General features: G+C 39.2%; 1 protein-coding gene across 1 annotated transcript in view; it reads left to right on the forward strand.

Annotated features, from left to right (window-relative positions):
• The window catches only part of LOC140373518 (CUGBP Elav-like family member 3), a 58132-nt gene extending 41119 nt beyond the window's left edge, over window positions 1–17013 (forward strand). The window contains exons 6-14 of the mRNA XM_072460050.1: window positions 1767–1846; window positions 2634–2813; window positions 5520–5664; window positions 6965–7111; window positions 7182–7241; window positions 10725–10829; window positions 12064–12207; window positions 13294–13453; window positions 16842–17013. Of these exons, the coding sequence (XP_072316151.1) occupies window positions 1767–1846; window positions 2634–2813; window positions 5520–5664; window positions 6965–7111; window positions 7182–7241; window positions 10725–10829; window positions 12064–12207; window positions 13294–13421 (989 nt within the window). The 3' untranslated portion in view covers window positions 13422–13453; window positions 16842–17013. The remainder of the gene's footprint in view (window positions 1–1766; window positions 1847–2633; window positions 2814–5519; window positions 5665–6964; window positions 7112–7181; window positions 7242–10724; window positions 10830–12063; window positions 12208–13293; window positions 13454–16841) is intronic.
• The last annotated feature ends 1041 nt before the right edge of the window (window positions 17014–18054 follow it).

Consider the following 18054-nt stretch of genomic DNA (forward strand, 5'->3'; position numbering starts at 1 on the left):
CACATGAATATGACAGTATTGCACATGAATATGTCAGTATTGCACATGTATGACAGTATTGCACAAGAATATGATAGTATTGCACATGAATATGTCAGTATTGCACATGAATATGTCAGTATTGCACATGAATATGTTGCACATGAATATGACAGTATTGCACATGAATATGTCAGTATTGCACATTAATATGTCAGTATTGCACATGAATATGTTGCACATGAATATGACAGTATTGCACATGAATATGACAGTATTGCACATGAATATGTCAGTATTGCACATGAATATGTCAGTATTGCACATGAATATGTTGCACATGAATATGACAGTATTGCACATGAATATGTCAGTATTGCACATGAATATGTCAGTATTGCACATGAATATGTTGCACATGAATATGACAGTATTGCACATGAATATGACAGTATTGCACATGAATATGTTGCACATGAATATGACAGTATTGCACATGAATATGACAGTATTGCACATGAATATGTCAGTATTGCACATGAATATGTCAGTATTGCACATGAATATGTTGCACATGAATATGACAGTATTGCACATGAATATGACAGTATTGCAAATGAATATGACAGTATTGCACATGAATATGTCAGTATTGCACATGAATATGTCAGTATTGCACATGAATATGTTGCACATGAATATGACAGTATTGCACATGAATATGTCAGTATTGCACATGAATATGTCAGTATTGCACATGAATATGTTGCACATGAATATGACAGTATTGCACATGAATATGACAGTATGTCAGTATTGCACATGAATATGTAAATATTGCACATGAATATGTTGCACATGAATATGTCAGTATTGCACATGAATATGTCAGTATTGCACATGAATATGTCAGTATTGCACATGAATATGTCAGTATTGCACATGAATATGTTGCACATGAATATGACAGTATTGCACATGAATATGTCAGTATTGCACATGAATATGTCAGTATTGCACATGAATATGTTGCACATGAATATGACAGTATTGCACATGAATATGACAGTATTGCACATGAATATGTCAGTATTGCACATGACAGTATTGCACATGAATATGTCAGTATTGCACATGAATATGAATATGAGTGACACATGTTCAGGGCTGACAGTGTTTGTTGTTAAGTCTTTGTGTCAAATAATTAAACCTAGACTAGATCCAAGTTCCACTTTTAAGTCCCAGAGCCTCAAACCAGAACAAAAACAAACTTAAAGTCAAAGAAACACGTCAAATATTGTAAATATATGTAAATATTCACGAAGCAATTTATCATAGTTAAAATAAAACATAGAAATGAAAATGTATTTGTTGCGCACAGTTCATACAAAAGTAAGTCAAAGTGATTTACAAGCATAAAAACACATTCAAATCACAAAACAATATCCCAAGACAAACATGAAAACATAAATAAATAATTACATTCAAAAGTATTTAATGTAATTATTATGGTAATATCTTTTCTGAATGAATGTTACATTTTTGTCGTCTAAAACAAAAAATATTGAAAGTGAACCGAAAAAATAGTTTTCAAACTTAACACTGGTTCGAGCATGGTTAAACACTCATGTCCCTTTTGAACGTCTCCATGGAAACACGCATGTGACAGGTGTTTCTGAACTCTAAAAACACCATAAGAATAAGAAGATGGCGGAGTCGCTTCTTGTAAAGTTACTCTGCCTTTGAATAAAACTATTTTCACCGACTCTGACATCTTCCTCTCGCAGGATGTGCGTTCGTCAAATTCCAGTCCCACGCTGAGGCCCAGGCCGCCATCAACAGTCTCCACGGGAGCCGCACGATGCCGGTGAGTCCTCCACATGTGGCCAATCCAACGTGAAGGGTTTTACTGCTGTAGGAACTCTTAAAGGATCTGTAAGTAATAATGTGCAGGAGCCACACTGCGCCGCGTCCCGTGTCCCCCGCGTCCCATAAAAGGATTAAATGGACAGGGAAAAGTAATGAATTAATAAACACGGAGCGCCGGCCCCGTTAATGCGGCGAGATGGCACATATCATCGCTGGTAATGGCACTTTAAACCTCTGCGGCTGATACTGCGGCTCACGTCACACGCACGTCGCTCTGAGCAGTACGTTCACTTTTTAAACACATCAAACTGAACGTGAAGACACAGACAGACAGGGAAAAGGCACAGATAGTCCCAGGTAAACGTCCCATTTCGACCAAATGTATCCTTTTTTTATATTACATCTACGTATGTCAATTATAATGTCATTCTAATCCTTATAACTACAACCTAATTGAAGATAATGAATGAATAAGTGCTTGATTTAATAAGTATTAGTATTTGTCTTGATTTGAGTATATTTTGACTTAAAATAAGATTTTAAAAAATCTAGCATTGTATCCCTAGGGGGGAAAAGCTATAGCATTTTAGATAAGAAGAAAATGTGGCAAATTGTATTTTAAGAATAAGATAAAAATATACTTTACTGTAACTACCGATCAATATTACTTAATTCAAGCGCTTATTCATAATTATCTTATTTAAGAGGGCCATTCTTTGCTATTTCTTCACCTCCATGTTGTTTCTATAGTCAGAAAGTGTATTTGTTTCTTTGTGCCCGTGCAGGGAGCGTCCTCCAGTCTGGTGGTGAAGTTCGCAGACACGGAGAAGGAGCGAGGCCTTCGGAGGATGCAGCAGGTCGCCTCTCAGCTCGGCATCTTCAGCCCCATGACGCTCAACTTCCCCGCCTACAACGCCTACACGCAGGCCGTCAACGCACAGGCGAGTTCACGAGACGCAACAGCAGTCTTAGCAGCGTCATCGCGCTCATTCAGTCGCTAAGGCTGCTGTTGATTAAGTCACATAATCTCATACCTTTCTGTTCAAAATGCTCTATCTTTTGAATGGGAAAAATGCTGCTTTCAAGGCCTCTGGTTATTTCCCACTTGAACATGACGAGCATTTCAACTTACTATATTTTCTGGACTATAAGTTGCACCTTTTTTCATTGTTTTGGCCGGGGTGCGACTTATACTTATATTTATACTTATAAACTTACATATTTATATTCCAGTGTGACTTAAATGTGATATTATTTGTTATTTTTACACTTGCAACCGCATTTCATACTCCAGTGCGACTTATCTATGTTTTTTTCTTCTCTATTATGCATTTTTTGGCTAGTGCGACTTATACTCCAGTGCGACTTATAGTCCGGAAAATACGGTAAATAACTTGTATTTAAACTACATGACGAATGCTAATGTGTAGGCTAAAGAAATGTAACGGTTAAATATTGTGGGATTTGACGTGTAACAAACGTTTTCATTGTTTAAGTGGTGGTTTAGCTCTCAATATTGCTGTTTGTGGATATTATTATTGTTGTAAATCGTCACAGTTGATGTCGTACGTGAAGTGGAAGTCCCTCGACCTGTTTCTGACAAATCCCTATTACGTTTCCTCCTAAAAAGCTTTAAATCAGAAAGGAATCATTCGTCTGAAACCCATGACTTCTACAAACAGGTTCTGACGTGAATATGATTCTCATCTTCTCAAATCTAATCACTCTTGAATGTTTAAAATGTACAACGTGAACTAAATCCTATTTTTAACTTGAATCCAGATCTACACTGCAAAAACAGAATATAGTTTAGAAAAAATATATCAATCTTCTTCTGAGTCGTTTAAAGTTTAAAATTGCATAAATAATTTAATATTGTTTCACTTATATTATTTTAATTATTTCAATACATTTCCTCTTATTTAAACCCTAATTATTCCTCAAATGGGATGAAAAAATTGCACTTTCCCACCCTTTAATGCCTGATTTCATGTTAAATTATCTCGGAATCATGAATTATGGAAAAAAAGGTTAAATACTATATGTATATTTTTGTTTAAATCGTGCACTTGGAAGCGACTCGATTTTAAACCATAAATCAGCACAGATATTTTTGCCCTCCGGAGTTCAAGCCACTTAGCGAGACGCAAAACAACACGAAAGCCCACAAAACCATCAGCGCGGGTTCGTACGGGGAGCGCTGCGCCTGTGAAAGGATGTAATAAGTTTGAAGAGGCTATCAGAGCTCTAATTGTAGCTAATGTTATTACGCGGACAACAGAACATACGTCATCTGGCATTAGCTTTCCCGCTACACACAGACATTAACCCACTGACTAGGGACATAATGGGCCTGTAATTAGATCTCTATTCATCTGTTCCTCCATCGTCCCCTCTGCCTGTCCCCTCCTCTACCCTCGCCTCTTTGTCTTTCACCCTTTCCCTCGTTCACAAAGAAACGTGTGTCTCTATTGGGTAAAACGGGCTCCGATTCGAACGGTATTGGACGTGTCGCGATCTTTCATGCAAAAAAAAGAATGCATCTGCGAAGGTTATTGGCTATTGACGTGGAAAGTTCACCCGGTAACGGTGAATTCGTTCATATTGTAAAGAAATTAACCTTTGTGACTGTTCTCAAAGACACGAAGAGCAGAGATGGAGGCTTTGTCTGAGCGTCCTGATGCATTTATGCGACACAGAAGCATTATTTATATAAAATGATCTCGAGAAGGAGGACAGACTTCCCCGATTGTTTTTGTGCAGTTTGACCTACGTTTTGAAAGCAGGAAGTGAAAGTAAAAGTCCCATTCGTCCATAAATCATGTGCAATGATGAGAAAGTGTTGGACACGTTTACAAATGTATAATTATTACACGTGTCATAGAGAGACTTTTTGGTCAAGTACACAGACAATTCAGTGTCGTGAGTTCGAAGCCCGACTCTGACAGTTTGCTGCATGTCCTCCCTTCTCGCTCATTCCATTGGTTTTGATTGATAAATGTGTTTGGTTCATATCCGAGGACAGGGTTAGGGTTAATACCAGTACATAATCTAGCATCAGCAAATAACTTTGAACTACTCAAATTAAATGAATATTTTAAGTTAAAGTTTTCTTTTTTTCTTTCAAAATAAAGTAAAAACCAACAAACTCAAAAACAGACAAAATAAGTAATATATTTATATATATTTTGATCAATATAAATTAATACATTAAAATCAAATAAATAAATACAATGACAAGACAGGACCAAAGGAAAATAATGATGCAAATTTTTGAAGAAATTAAAATTTAGTTAAGGCACATAATGTCCATGATAAATGTCCCATTCAGTCCAGTTTCTCTTAAATGTGTCCATTTCTAAGTTGAGTCCATTGTTATAATGTCCTTAGTCGCTGGTGCAGTTTGTTTCATCCATTTTTTTGTGATGGTCTTTTTCCCGGCCGCCACAAGCATGTTCCAGAGGTATCCACTTGTGTTGTCCATGGCAGGAGTTTTGAGCCCCAAATACATTTGAGTGGGATGGCGCTGTCAAAAGCCGTCTGCGGAGCCTTGTTAATTTCCAAGGTTTTTGTTATTTCCTCAGCGTTTGCCCTCGTCCTTTAGCTCGTCTCTTTATCGTCTTGGTAAAAGCACTTACAGCCGTCATAACCTCTGCCTCGTCTGTCTGCAGCTCGTCCAGCAGCAGGCCCTCGTTGCCCAGTCAGCGTACCTGTCTCCGGTGGCAACAGTTGCCGCGGTGCAGATGCAGCAGATGGCGGCTCTCAACGCCAACGGGATCATCGCCGCGCCCATCACACCGCTCACGCCGTCGTCTGGTAAAACATGTTCTGCTCTCACACCTGCCAGCTACAAACACATCCAGACAGATCGCTGTGCAACACGTTTCAACACTTTTCCTGGCGTTCTTCCTCGCCATGACAACCTACTGTTTTATTACTTATAACGCAACGTGGTTTATGGTTCATCAAAATGTTATGAAACAGTAAAATACTTTATAGAAGCCATTAACAAGCCCCTTAACCCCTTCATTTGAACTCAGCTTGTTTTAGATCTTTTTTCTTCTTCTTCTTCTTCTTCTTCTTCTTCTTCTTCTTCTTCTTCTTCTTCTTCTTCTTCTTCTTCTTCTTCTTCTTCTTTCCTTCTTCTTGTTCTTGTTCTTGTTCTTATTCCTTCTTCTTCCTCTCCCTCTTCTTCTTCTCCCTCTTCTTCTTCTTCTTCTTCCTCTCCCTCTTCTTCTTCTTCTTTTTCTTCTTCTTCTTCTTCTTCTTCTTCTTCTTCTTCTTATTTTTCTTCTACTTCTTTTTCTTCTTCTTCTTCTTCTTCTTCTTTTTCTTCTTCTATTTCTTCTTCTTCTATTTCTTTTTCTTCTCCTTCTTCTCCTTCTTCTTCTTCTTCTTCTTCTTCTTTTTCTATTTCTTCTTCTTCTATTTCTTTTTCTTCTCCTTCTTCTTCTTCTTCTTCTTCTTCTTCTTCTTCTTCTTTTTCTTCTTCTATTTCTTCTTCTTCTTCTATTTCTTTTTCTTCTCCTTCTTCTTCTTCTTCTTCTTATTTTTCTTCTACTTCTTTTTCTTTTTCTTCTTTTTCTTCTTCTTCTTCTTCTTCTTCTTCTTCTTCTTCTTCTTCTTCTTCTTCTTTTTCTTCTTCTATTTCTTCTCCTTCTTCTTCTTCTTCTTCTTCTTCCTCTTCCTCTTCCTCTTTTACTTCCTCTTTTTCTTCTGATTTACACAGGTTTTTGGCTGGTCTTTAAAAAGAACCTTTTAAATAAATTATCAAAAGCCCAAATTAACTTCATTGGACTATTAATGCAGCCACTTTGGAGCTCTTTTTTTAAACCATAAATGACTTTATGACTATTATTTTACAAAATCACAACTTATTCCACAAACAACTAAATAATAAAACACTTTGGACTGAACACTACGATTAAAACACAATCACAAATCCAATCCTTGTACTTATATCATAGACACAGAGGCACAGATCAATGTTGCTCCAGTTTCTACAAGCACTGAAACAACAACAACAACAACAACATCAGCAACAGCTACAACACTAGTCCAGTCCAAACGTACACAACAATACAAGTGAATTCCACTGTATCGTACTGTTGTCCAGGTACAAACACTCCTCCCACAATTGCAGCAACACCGGTGTCGGCGCTGCCCCCCCCGATGGGCGTCAACGGATACAGTAGTGTTCCCGCCCCGACCAATGGGCAAGCGACCGAGGCACTGTACACCAATGGGGTCCATCCATACCAGGGTGAATATACTGTTACTCATGCTACAGGTGAGCCATGCCGCGCCCGGGCTCATTGTGTTTGTGTCCACAGCCCAAAGCCCCGCCTTAGACCCGCTGCAACAGGCGTACGCAGGGATGCAACATTACACAGGTGGGTCGTCATGGAAACACACACACGGTTTTTGTGTTATGGTTGATGAACAAACGCGATTCATTAAGGTTTCAAGAACTGATTCCAGGTGTAGTTCCAAATTTAGTTACAGGTTTAGTTCTAGGCTTATTTTCAGGTTTAGTTCTAGGTTTAGTTCCAGGTTTAGTTCAGGTTTAGTTCCAGGTTTAGTTCAGGTTTAGTTCCAGGTTTAGTTCAGGTTTAGTTCCAGGGTTAGTTACAGGTTTAGTTCAGGTTTAGTTCCAGGTTTAGTTCTAGGCTTAGTTCAGGTTTAGTTACAGGTTTAGTTCTAGGTTTAGTTCTAGATTTAGTTCCAGGTTTAGTTATAGGTTGAGTTCCAGGTTTAGTTCCAGGTTTAGTTCAGGTTTAGTTCCAGGTTTAGTTCTAGGCTTAGTTCAGGTTTAGTTCCAGGTTTAGTTCAGGTTTAGTTCTAGGTTTAGTTCAGGTTTAGTTCCAGGTTTAGTTCCAGGTTTTGTTCAGGTTTAGTTCCAGGGTTAGTTACAGGTTTAGTTCTAGGTTTAGTTCTAGATTTAGTTCCAGGTTTAGTTCCAGGTTTAGTTCTAGGTTTTGTTCTAGGTTTAGTTCTAGGCTTATTTAGACCCGCTACAACAGGCGTATGCAGGGATGCAACATTACACAGGTGGGTCGTCATGGAAACACACACGGTTTTTGTGTTATGGTTGATGAACAAACGCGATTCATTAAGGTTTCAAGAACTGATTCCAGGTGTAGTTCCAAATTTAGTTACAGGTTTAGTTCTAGGTTTAGTTCCAGGTTTAGTTCAGGTTTAGTTCCAGGTTTAGTTCAGGTTTAGTTCCAGGGTTAGTTACAGGTTTAGTTCTAGGTTTAGTTCTAGATTTAGTTCCAGGTTTAGTTCTAGGTTGAGTTCCAGGTTTAGTTCCAGGTTTAGTTCAGGTTTAGTTCCAGGTTTAGTTCCAGGTTTAGTTCCAGGGTTAGTTACAGGTGTAGTTCTAGGTTTAGTTCCAGGTTTAGTTCCAGGTTTAGTTCAGGTTTAGTTCCAGGTTTAGTTCCAGGTTTAGTTCCAGGGTTAGTTACAGGTGTAGTTCTAGGTTTAGTTCCAGGTTTAGTTCCAGGTTTAGTTCAGGTTTAGTTCCAGGTTTAGTTCTAGGCTTAGTTCAGGTTTAGTTCCAGGTTTAGTTCAGGTTTAGTTCTAGGTTTAGTTCAGGTTTAGTTCCAGGTTTAGTTCCAGGTTTTGTTCAGGTTTAGTTCCAGGGTTAGTTACAGGTTTAGTTCTAGGTTTAGTTCTAGATTTAGTTCCAGGTTTAGTTCCAGGTTTAGTTCTAGGTTTTGTTCTAGGTTTAGTTCTAGGCTTATTTAGACCCGCTACAACAGGCGTATGCAGGGATGCAACATTACACAGGTGGGTCGTCATGGAAACACACACACGGTTTTTGTGTTATGGTTGATGAACAAACGCGATTCATTAAGGTTTCAAGAACTGATTCCAGGTGTAGTTCCAAATTTAGTTACAGGTTTAGTTCTAGGTTTAGTTCCAGGTTTAGTTCAGGTTTAGTTCCAGGTTTAGTTCAGGTTTAGTTCTAGGGTTAGTTACAGGTTTAGTTCTAGGTTTAGTTCTAGATTTAGTTCCAGGTTTAGTTCTAGGTTGAGTTCCAGGTTTAGTTCCAGGTTTAGTTCAGGTTTAGTTCCAGGTTTAGTTCCAGGTTTAGTTCCAGGGTTAGTTACAGGTGTAGTTCTAGGTTTAGTTCCAGGTTTAGTTCCAGGTTTAGTTCAGGTTTAGTTCCAGGTTTAGTTCTAGGCTTAGTTCAGGTTTAGTTCCAGGTTTAGTTCAGGTTTAGTTCAGGTTTAGTTCAGGTTTAGTTCCAGGTTTAGTTCCAGGTTTTGTTCAGGTTTAGTTCCAGGGTTAGTTCCAGGTTTAGTTCTAGGTTTAGTTCTAGATTTAGTTACAGGTTTAGTTCTAGGTTTTGTTCTAGGTTTAGTTCTAGGCTTATTTAGACCCGCTACAACAGGCGTATGCAGGGATGCAACATTACACAGGTAGGTCGTCATGGAAACACACCATTGGTCTCTGTCAGGTATGTGAATATTCCATAATAATGGCACGGTTGTCATGACGCTGAGTATCCGTGGCGACAGCCGTGGTGTTTGTCACAGCTACAGCGAGACGGCATCAAGTACAGCCACGTTTTGTCATGATGAATTATGTATAAATGTCCACATCAATGGCACCCGCGCTCATTATGACAGTGGAAGGGTTTCCACGGCAACACTCGGCTTTCACACCGGTTTGGTCCTGGTTCTGGTCACGCTTTAGTTTCAGGTTTAGTTCCAGGTTTAGTTCTAGGTTTAATTCAAGGTTTAGTTCCAGGTTTAGTTCAGGTTTAGCTCCAGGTTTAGTTCAGGTTTAGTTCCAGGTTTAGTTCCAGGTTTAGTTCAGGTTTAGCTCCAGGTTTAGTTCCAGGTTTAGTTCCAGGTTTAGCTCCAGGTTTAGTTCCAGGTTTAGTTCCAGGTTTAGTTCAGGTTTAGTTCAGGTTTAGCTCCAGGTTTAGTTCCAGGTTTATTTCCAGGTTTAGTTCTAGGTTTAGCTCCAGGTTTAGTTCCAGGTTTAGTTCAGGTTTAGTTCCAGGTTTAGTTCTAGGTTTAGCTCCAGGTTTAGTTCCAGGTTTAGTTCCAGGTTTAGTTCCAGGTTTAGTTCTAGGTTTAGCTCCAGGTTTAGTTCAGGTTTAGTTTAGGTTTAGTTCAGGTTTAGTTCAGGTTTAGTTCCAGGTTTAGTTCCAAATTTAGTTACAGGTTTAGTTCTATGTTTAGTTCTAGGTTTATTTTCAGGTTTAGTTCCAGGTTTAGTTCCAGGTGTAATTAAAGGTTCAGTTTCAAGTTTAGTTACAGGTTTAGTTCTAGGTTTAGTTTTAGGTTTAGTTCCAGGTTTAGTGAAAACATTTTAGAATTGACCTTAATTGACCAAAGACCTGCACAAATCACTGCCATCAACAGTTTTGATGCAGCGTTTGTGTAAGACGCAGTCACATGGGGCAGACTCCCCACCACAAAAGTGACACAGTGCACCTTTAACCGGGACAATGGTGCACGCGGCGCATGTCCAGTCCCACCGTCCCAGTCCGGCTGCGCAGAGACAAAAAGAGAGACAGAACCAAAGCGTCTGGACATAAAAACAACGTCACAACTCGGATGTGCCTGGATTTATATCGAATGTGACTTTTTGGGTCTCCAGACTCATCAGACATTCAGCGCTCCCCATCTGCACCCGTCATCAATCCCCTTTAACACCCGACCGTCTGGGTCCCCAGTCTGAGCCTCGCGCGCTGTTATTGTTTGACTTGCTCCGCCGAAACCGACTGTTACGTTTAATTGTTTTCACCTTCAGACGGTTTTGGTTGAGAATCCGGCCGACCCCATTGGCCGGCGCGATGTTGCCACCTGTTGTTCTGGTCCAATCGGATGATGTTACTGTCCTGTCTCCCCCAATAGCAGCGTATCCGGCTGCGTACGGATTGGTCGGGCAGCCGTTCCCCCAGCAGCCCACATTGGTTACCCAGCAACACCAGCAGCCCCAGCAACAGCAGCAAAGAGAAGGTGAGGAGACTTCCTGTGTGTTATCGGGACACGCCCCCCCTTGTCCTGCACTGTAAAAAAGAATGCACGCGCGTGGCCAAAGGGATGCGATTCAGAATGTGGGTCAGGAAAGTTGGGGTTGTTTTTGGGGGATTGTTTCACGGTAATAAAATGGCAGTTAACGGTAAAACGATCGTCGCTAAGACTGCCGTGACATTAGCCGTCGTACATTTATTATTTTACTTATTTATTGGTATTACGTGGTTTTGATTTGACTGGTTTTATCGTTTTAGAACTAGTAAGATAAAGCACTTATTAAGGTGGCCGATATATCAAAATTTGGCTTTGTTTTGAAGATATGCAAAATTTTAACATCATTTACAGTAAAAAATGTGACAAAAAGAGCTGTTTGAAAATGAACAAATTAAAAAAATTATGTCATAAACGTTCAAATTAGCGTAAATAAGCTGATATTTTTGCATCTCTGTGGTTCATTTTACAGACGTTTCACATTTTTCCTGATAATTAAACCTCAACTACATTACATTTACAACTACAAATACATTTAAAGGCATGTTTTTGCACATTTATGTTTATATATTATTATTTTTTAGCAATATTGTCCACTCCTACATTCAGAATATAGTTCGGAGAAGTTATACACTATATCACTGAACCATTAGCTGCTGTGACACGTGACGGTGGTTTGTTTTGGTTTATTTATTCATGATATTGTTAATTTAGTATCGTTTTTCATATTTAACCATTTAGTGCTCAAAAGAAATAGGAACATGTTTTTAGTCATAGAATCTTGCGACACAAAGTTAGAAACACACTCTTTTTAATGCTAAAAATAACGGGGAATGTGAAAAATCATTAGCCAATTAATTCTTATGAATATTGATTACTTATTACTGATGTTTACTGATGATCATGTTTAGAAAATTAAGGAAACAATTACTAAAATATATAGAAAATAAAACAAGACAAAAATAATAAAGTACAGACAGTTTGAAGCAAGAAAAAAATGTATGAGTCAGAAATTGACCATGAAACAAGTCCAAAACCACCACGACAATGATAAAATGTGTCAATTTCCCTTTGTAATGAGAATTTGCACCGTTTTTTTTGCAGTAAATCATCTTTTTTTTCTTCATTTCATTCATTTTTTTCATGTTGTTGTTGTTGTCAGCCGCTTTAACGAAGGCGCGGGTGATTTACGCCTCCGCCCCTCTAACGCCGCCGTGTGTTTCAGGTCCGGAGGGCTGCAACATCTTCATCTACCACCTGCCCCAGGAGTTCAGCGACTCCGAGATGCTCCAAATGTTCCTCCCCTTCGGCAATGTCATCTCCGCCAAAGTGTTCGTGGACCGCGCCACAAATCAGAGCAAATGCTTCGGTGAGACACGATCAACAGACTGGTAAAAGAAAAGAAAAAACAGAGAGAGAGAAAGAGAAAGAGGGAGAGTGGGAGAGCGAAAGGGGGAAGGACAGGTGTGTCAGACGGAGGAGAGGACGACTGGAGGAGAGCGGGAGAAAGAAGATGAAGGAGGAGGAGGAGAAGGAGGAGGAGGAGGAGGAGGAGGACAGGGCGTTTAAAGGACAAACTATACCGTCACCTTTATTTGCATACTACGACAGACAGCCTTTGTTTTTGTTTTCCCGCAGAGGTTACACGGGGTTTAATGGCTTGTATCCAGGGAGGTCGGGACTAATAGATTAACTGATGCTTGTTACTATGCTACACTGCAAAACTACATTCGTGTGACTTGAATGCAGACTAGTAATCTTGATTTTTTACTATGGGCAAATGGTTTCAAGAACATTTTTAAATAATAGAATTAATTTGGGGTAAATGCAATTATTTTTTAACGTTAATGGCAGACATTTATTTATTTATCTATTTATTTATTTATGTGTTCATTTATTTATCTACTTTTTTTATTTATCTATTTTTTTCATTTATCTATTTTTTTATTCATCTATTTATTCATCTTTCTATTTATTTATCAATTTATTTATTTATCTATTTAGTTTTATTTGGTATGGACAAGTAAATTTCATGAGCTCAATTTAACAATACATTAACTAAGATGTATTTTTTATTTAATTAATGCATTTATTTTATTGGTATTGTTTTATTTTTTGTCCATATGCCACCATAAAATCTGAATAATCCTCAAGTCACTAATAAAAAATGGAAATGTCCTCATAACCTCATAAAAGTGGAGTTTGCTTTTTGTCTGGCTTTCTATGTCACATTTTTTACTCTACATTTTCACAAAGCTGGTCAAATGAAAGTGAACCAAGAATGTCACGATTAATTCATGTTAACTAAGTCACGGTGACGATAATTGTCATTAATCCTACATTTGTGTATCTCTCCTTGTCCGATCGGTGGTGATTATAATAATGGTGTTGGATGTCTGTTTCTGCAGTGTACTCGTGATTACAAATGTGTCTTTTGGTGGTTCTTTTGTCACAGGATTTGTAAGTTTCGACAACCCTGCCAGTGCTCAGGCCGCCATCCAGGCCATGAACGGCTTCCAGATCGGGATGAAGAGACTCAAAGTGCAGTTGAAAAGGCCCAAAGACGCCAATCGCCCGTACTGAGTCAAACCTGGAGACGCGAGACATGGTTTGAGGTACGCGGAGCACGAACCGAACCCGATTGCAGCTTTATGATGCAACAGAAAAGCAATAATTGAGTAAAAGGACTCGCCACAGCTGAAGAAATCCTCAGTTTTGAACAAGAGGAAAGGTTAATATTAGACTACGCTGCAAAAAATACAACCAATAAATTTGATAAAAATGGATCGGGTTCAGGGTATTCACCAGTTTACATTTCTTTACCACATAGGCCAAGATTATTTGACTTTCTGACTGGTTTAAATTGAAGGTGGCATTGTTTATCATTAAAAAAGAGACAGAATTGGATAAAGATAGTATGTATAAAGTTATAGTTCTGTGATGAAGTGTATGGTTCAGTCAGATATGTGATAAACTTGAGCATTTACGTCATGTTTAAGCACATTTCTAAAAAATGTTGTTATCAAGATAATGTGAAACGTATTTATTTGGGGCATTTTTGTAATTATTAGTGTCAATACATGTGTAAAACAAAGTGTTACCTGATTTTCTAGTCAGAGGCATCATCAAACAAGTTAAATAATCAACATTAAGTGCTCAGTTTAGAGAAATCTGTAGAATTTAAGTCATTTTCACACCTTCTTTGCAGCGTAGTCGTACAAACCTTTCCAGCTTTAGTCCTAAAAGGCATTGGTTCTTTTGATTTTGACTCGAATCAAACTTATTTATTTTGTTTCCTGCTGTTTTCATCTTTCTCTGACACCCAAGACCCTCCTGTCCAATCATATTTCATGAGGACCCTGGCTATGATAAGCTCTGACCCCTTCCTCTCACGGTGTTGTAAGTTGATTGGTTGGCCTGTGTTTTTTTTGTTTGTTTTTTTTGGGTTGCCGTGACGATTGATTGCCTGTGTTGGTTGCCCTTGGTCACCGCAGCAACCCGCCACGTTGACCTGCATGTCCTGTTGCCGTAGTGACCACGACTGTGTTTGGTGCATTGTGACTTTCTTTTGTACTGACCATGTGCACACACTGATCAATAACTGGGATCTGTTTCCATCCGACTCAAACCATTTCTCAAACATTTAACTTAATCCGCGCCCCGCCAACCATCAATTCTGACGTAATCTGCAGAGTTTTTTCTGTAGTTTTGTTTTTGATCAGTCTTTGTAGTGTTCTGTTTGGTGTGATTATGATTTGAAGCGGCTACAGTAGTGGACATCTGTGTGTGTGTCTGTTACACTGTAGTGTGTAATACCAACGCTGCTATATTCCTGTTGTTGTGGTGTCTGTGTGGATGAGCTCAGCGGCTTAACGACGAGGAAACTGGACCATTATAGACTTACAAACAGCCCTGATTGTACATATTAAATCTTCAAACTGAAATATAAGCAAGAAACATAACCTAAGAATGTAAGAAAAATGTACATAAGAGACTAAAAACGTAGATACAGCCTTAAAGGGCCAATATTATGCATATTTGTACAACGTTGGACACCAAGCTTGCTATTTTCTGTTGTATTGTCCTGTTGAATAATATATATGTACAAAGAATACTTGCAGGCCTTAATACATCTTAAGATAATGTAAAAAACAGACTAACTATCTATCTGCTGTGGAAATGAAAAAGCAGTTTGTAACTAAATAAAAACAGTGATCTCTGGCTAAATGAGGCCGTTAGTTGGGCCGTTGTGAGGTGAAGCGGCCACAAGGAGGCGCTCTGAGCTGTCAGTGAGTTAACACAGAAACGTGTGAATGAGGAAACATGAATACTATACTACTACTATAGTATACAGGCCCTTTAAACGTTGCATTTTGGGTAATCCTGGATAATAGTCGAGCTGTTTAATAGTCGAGCAGGCAGATGGGCTTCTCACACCGTGTCCATTTGCAGCATTTACCTTTTATTTCTTTATCTTATTGTCGCTGGTGTGTGACAAAGCTTCCACAGACGACACTCCCTCTCGTCTCGCGGGCCCCAGAGTCTCCCCCGCCGCTGCCCTTATGTTGTTCCACTTATACCAGATAAATTAATTGCCTTTCTCCATCTTGACCTCCTCTGTCTAACCTCTGTGATTTAAAGGTAACGCGTATGTGGTTGTCATGGTGGAAAAAAACAACTGGTGCCTCTTGCTTATTGGAGAACAGCCTTCAACTATAGGAATTCTGGGAGAAAAGCAATGACATTGACATTCAACAGTGTGAAATACAAATGTAAACTATTCCTTGGCCGCGCCGCACGGATCCGGAAGGTTCCTGTGCCGCGTCGCCAAGTCAGTAGTTCTCAGGTCAATTGTATTTACTGTACGTACATTGGGTTACTAATGACGTGTCTCGTTTTATTTCGACCACGCTCTCCTATTTCCAATGTGAAAAACGGTCACCCAGAATTTCTATACTGCAAATGCGAGAAGGATTTGCATGCGGTAGTGTCTGCTTGCAGTTGTCCCGAGGAACACGAGTACGGCCAAGCGCGAGGAACTTCAAAAATGCCCTCTTTGCCGTTTAAAATGGTCAGGTCCAATGTGTTTTCACTAGTCGTGCATGGTCCAGGCACTTGAATGTGGTCCAGCGACGGGATTTACTCTGGTTTACAGTTATAAACCCTGGAGATAAAGCAAAGTGAGGCTCGTCAGGCGCTTCAGGGCGGTGATGGTGGTTATTAAAGGTTCGGTGTCGGGGCATGTCTGGGTAGATAAGTGTAACGTCCTTGTAACGCAAAAAAAAAAGGATTGTCCCCATGAGTTAAAATCACTTCGATTCACAATGTTTAACTTGTTTTGAAATACTTTTCAGTTTCAATGTGTTTCGAAAGTGTAGGCCTGAGTCTGGGGTTCATTTCCTGGGCTGTGTTGGGAGTTTCATCCATGTAAGACATTCAAACGTGTCATGATGGCGACTCCTCGAGCAGGTTTACCCCACGATAACGACCTGTACGTGGGGTTCGGAGTAATCTGTCCTAGTAAATCCATCCCGGTTAATAATTCAGAACAAAATGGATGAATTGATGTGGAAACGGTCCTCAAAACGGCACACAACAGGAAGAGTGCCATTTTCCCTTCCAGTCATTTTGTTCAGTCAAAATAATCAGCCAGTGGAGAGGTAAAATGTAACTTAATAACTTACAGTAAAACATAGGCATTTCTGATTTAAATTGAGTTAAAAAAAATACTAGTATCAGTCTAAATCAAGCAACAACAACGTGCTGCACAAAGTCAAACGAATCGCACGTATAATTGACACAAAGTCGATCAGAAATGATTTCGAAACGAGTCGCACGTTCTGAGCTGAAGTGATTTCACCTCGTGCATGTGTTTGGTTTTGTACAGTGCGTATTCTAATGTGTCCTTCTCTTTGTCCTTTTCCCCTGTTTATGCACCTCTCCCTCCGTCCTCCCGTCCTCCCGCTCTCCCCCCTCGCTCTCTCTCTCCTTCTGCACTTACAGGTGACTTTTCGGAGACCGTTTTGGGAGGAGGAGGAGGAGGAGAAGGAGAAAGAGGAGGAGAAAGAGGAGGAGGAGGAGGAGAAGGAGAAAGAGGAGGAGGAGGAGGAGGAGGAGGAGGAGGAATCCCAGGGTTCATTGTGCTTTCCGACTGCCTGCTACCTTTTTAGAGCATTTTAGGAGGCCTCATTGTCACCGAGCGGCAGACCCTCGCAGCAAGACCCTCGCAGCAAGACCCTCGCAGCACTCGCCCCGTGCTCGAGCCGCCGGCGAACGGACCAATAGAAACAAACATGTACATAACGCGCACTCTTCGATACCTTCGGCCCCGTGTGAAGCGTGAGGGAAACGGAAATCGACAGGTTACGAAACGGTTTGTAAAAAAAAAAAAACAGAAAAAGACTAAAAAAAAAAGGAAAAAAAAGGTACAGACGTATCGCTCCAAAAAACACTTGTCTATACTATATTACAGGACAAATATAGAGGGACCGATGTTTCATAGTTAAAAATGAAGAAAATACAAAAAATGCAACTACAAGTGTAGGTTAGACTTGGGAGAGAGAGGATTCTGGTGTAAATAATTTAGTTTACAAAGAGCAGCATTTAAAATCAACACTAGAAAAATGCAAAAATAATACGACTTTAGATAAACACTGAACAGACACTTCATCATTATTATTATTATTATGATTATTACTATTATTATTATTATTATTATTATTACAAGTCAAGACAAATCGCCATCGTCCTCATAAAAGGATATTACATTCCGAATTGTAAAGTGATGAATCACAAACCTATTTTAAATTTCTACTTAGATTTTAGGTCAAACGTGGGGGTGGGGGGGGCAGCACTTTTATTCGGGAGCTTTTAATATTTGAGCTATTTTTTATTTATTTACTAATTTATGAATTATTTTGTTTATCGGGAGGAGGGGTTTTGAACAGGCTGCAATATTTTGATTTTAGAATTTTATAGTACAAACATTTTTCGAGGGCCTGTTTCTGTCAGACTCTCGCCATTGAGGAAGTATAATGTATGTATTAATTATGACAACGATTATATTTATTTCTAATTTATTGAATCCTGTTTTTGATCCACTCTGTTTCTTAAGTTAAAATAAAAAAGTATCATGCTAATTGTTGTGCTCTTTATTGATTGTCCAAAGTGTCATTCAGATTTTGTTTTGAGGAGATGCATAATTGTAACAATCAGT

Source organism: Eucyclogobius newberryi, unplaced genomic scaffold (assembly GCF_026437365.1).
Source record: "Eucyclogobius newberryi isolate DKJ021-1_F unplaced genomic scaffold, fEucNew1.0.hap1 SCAF_3, whole genome shotgun sequence".
NCBI classification, from domain to species: Eukaryota; Metazoa; Chordata; class Actinopteri; order Gobiiformes; family Gobiidae; genus Eucyclogobius; species Eucyclogobius newberryi.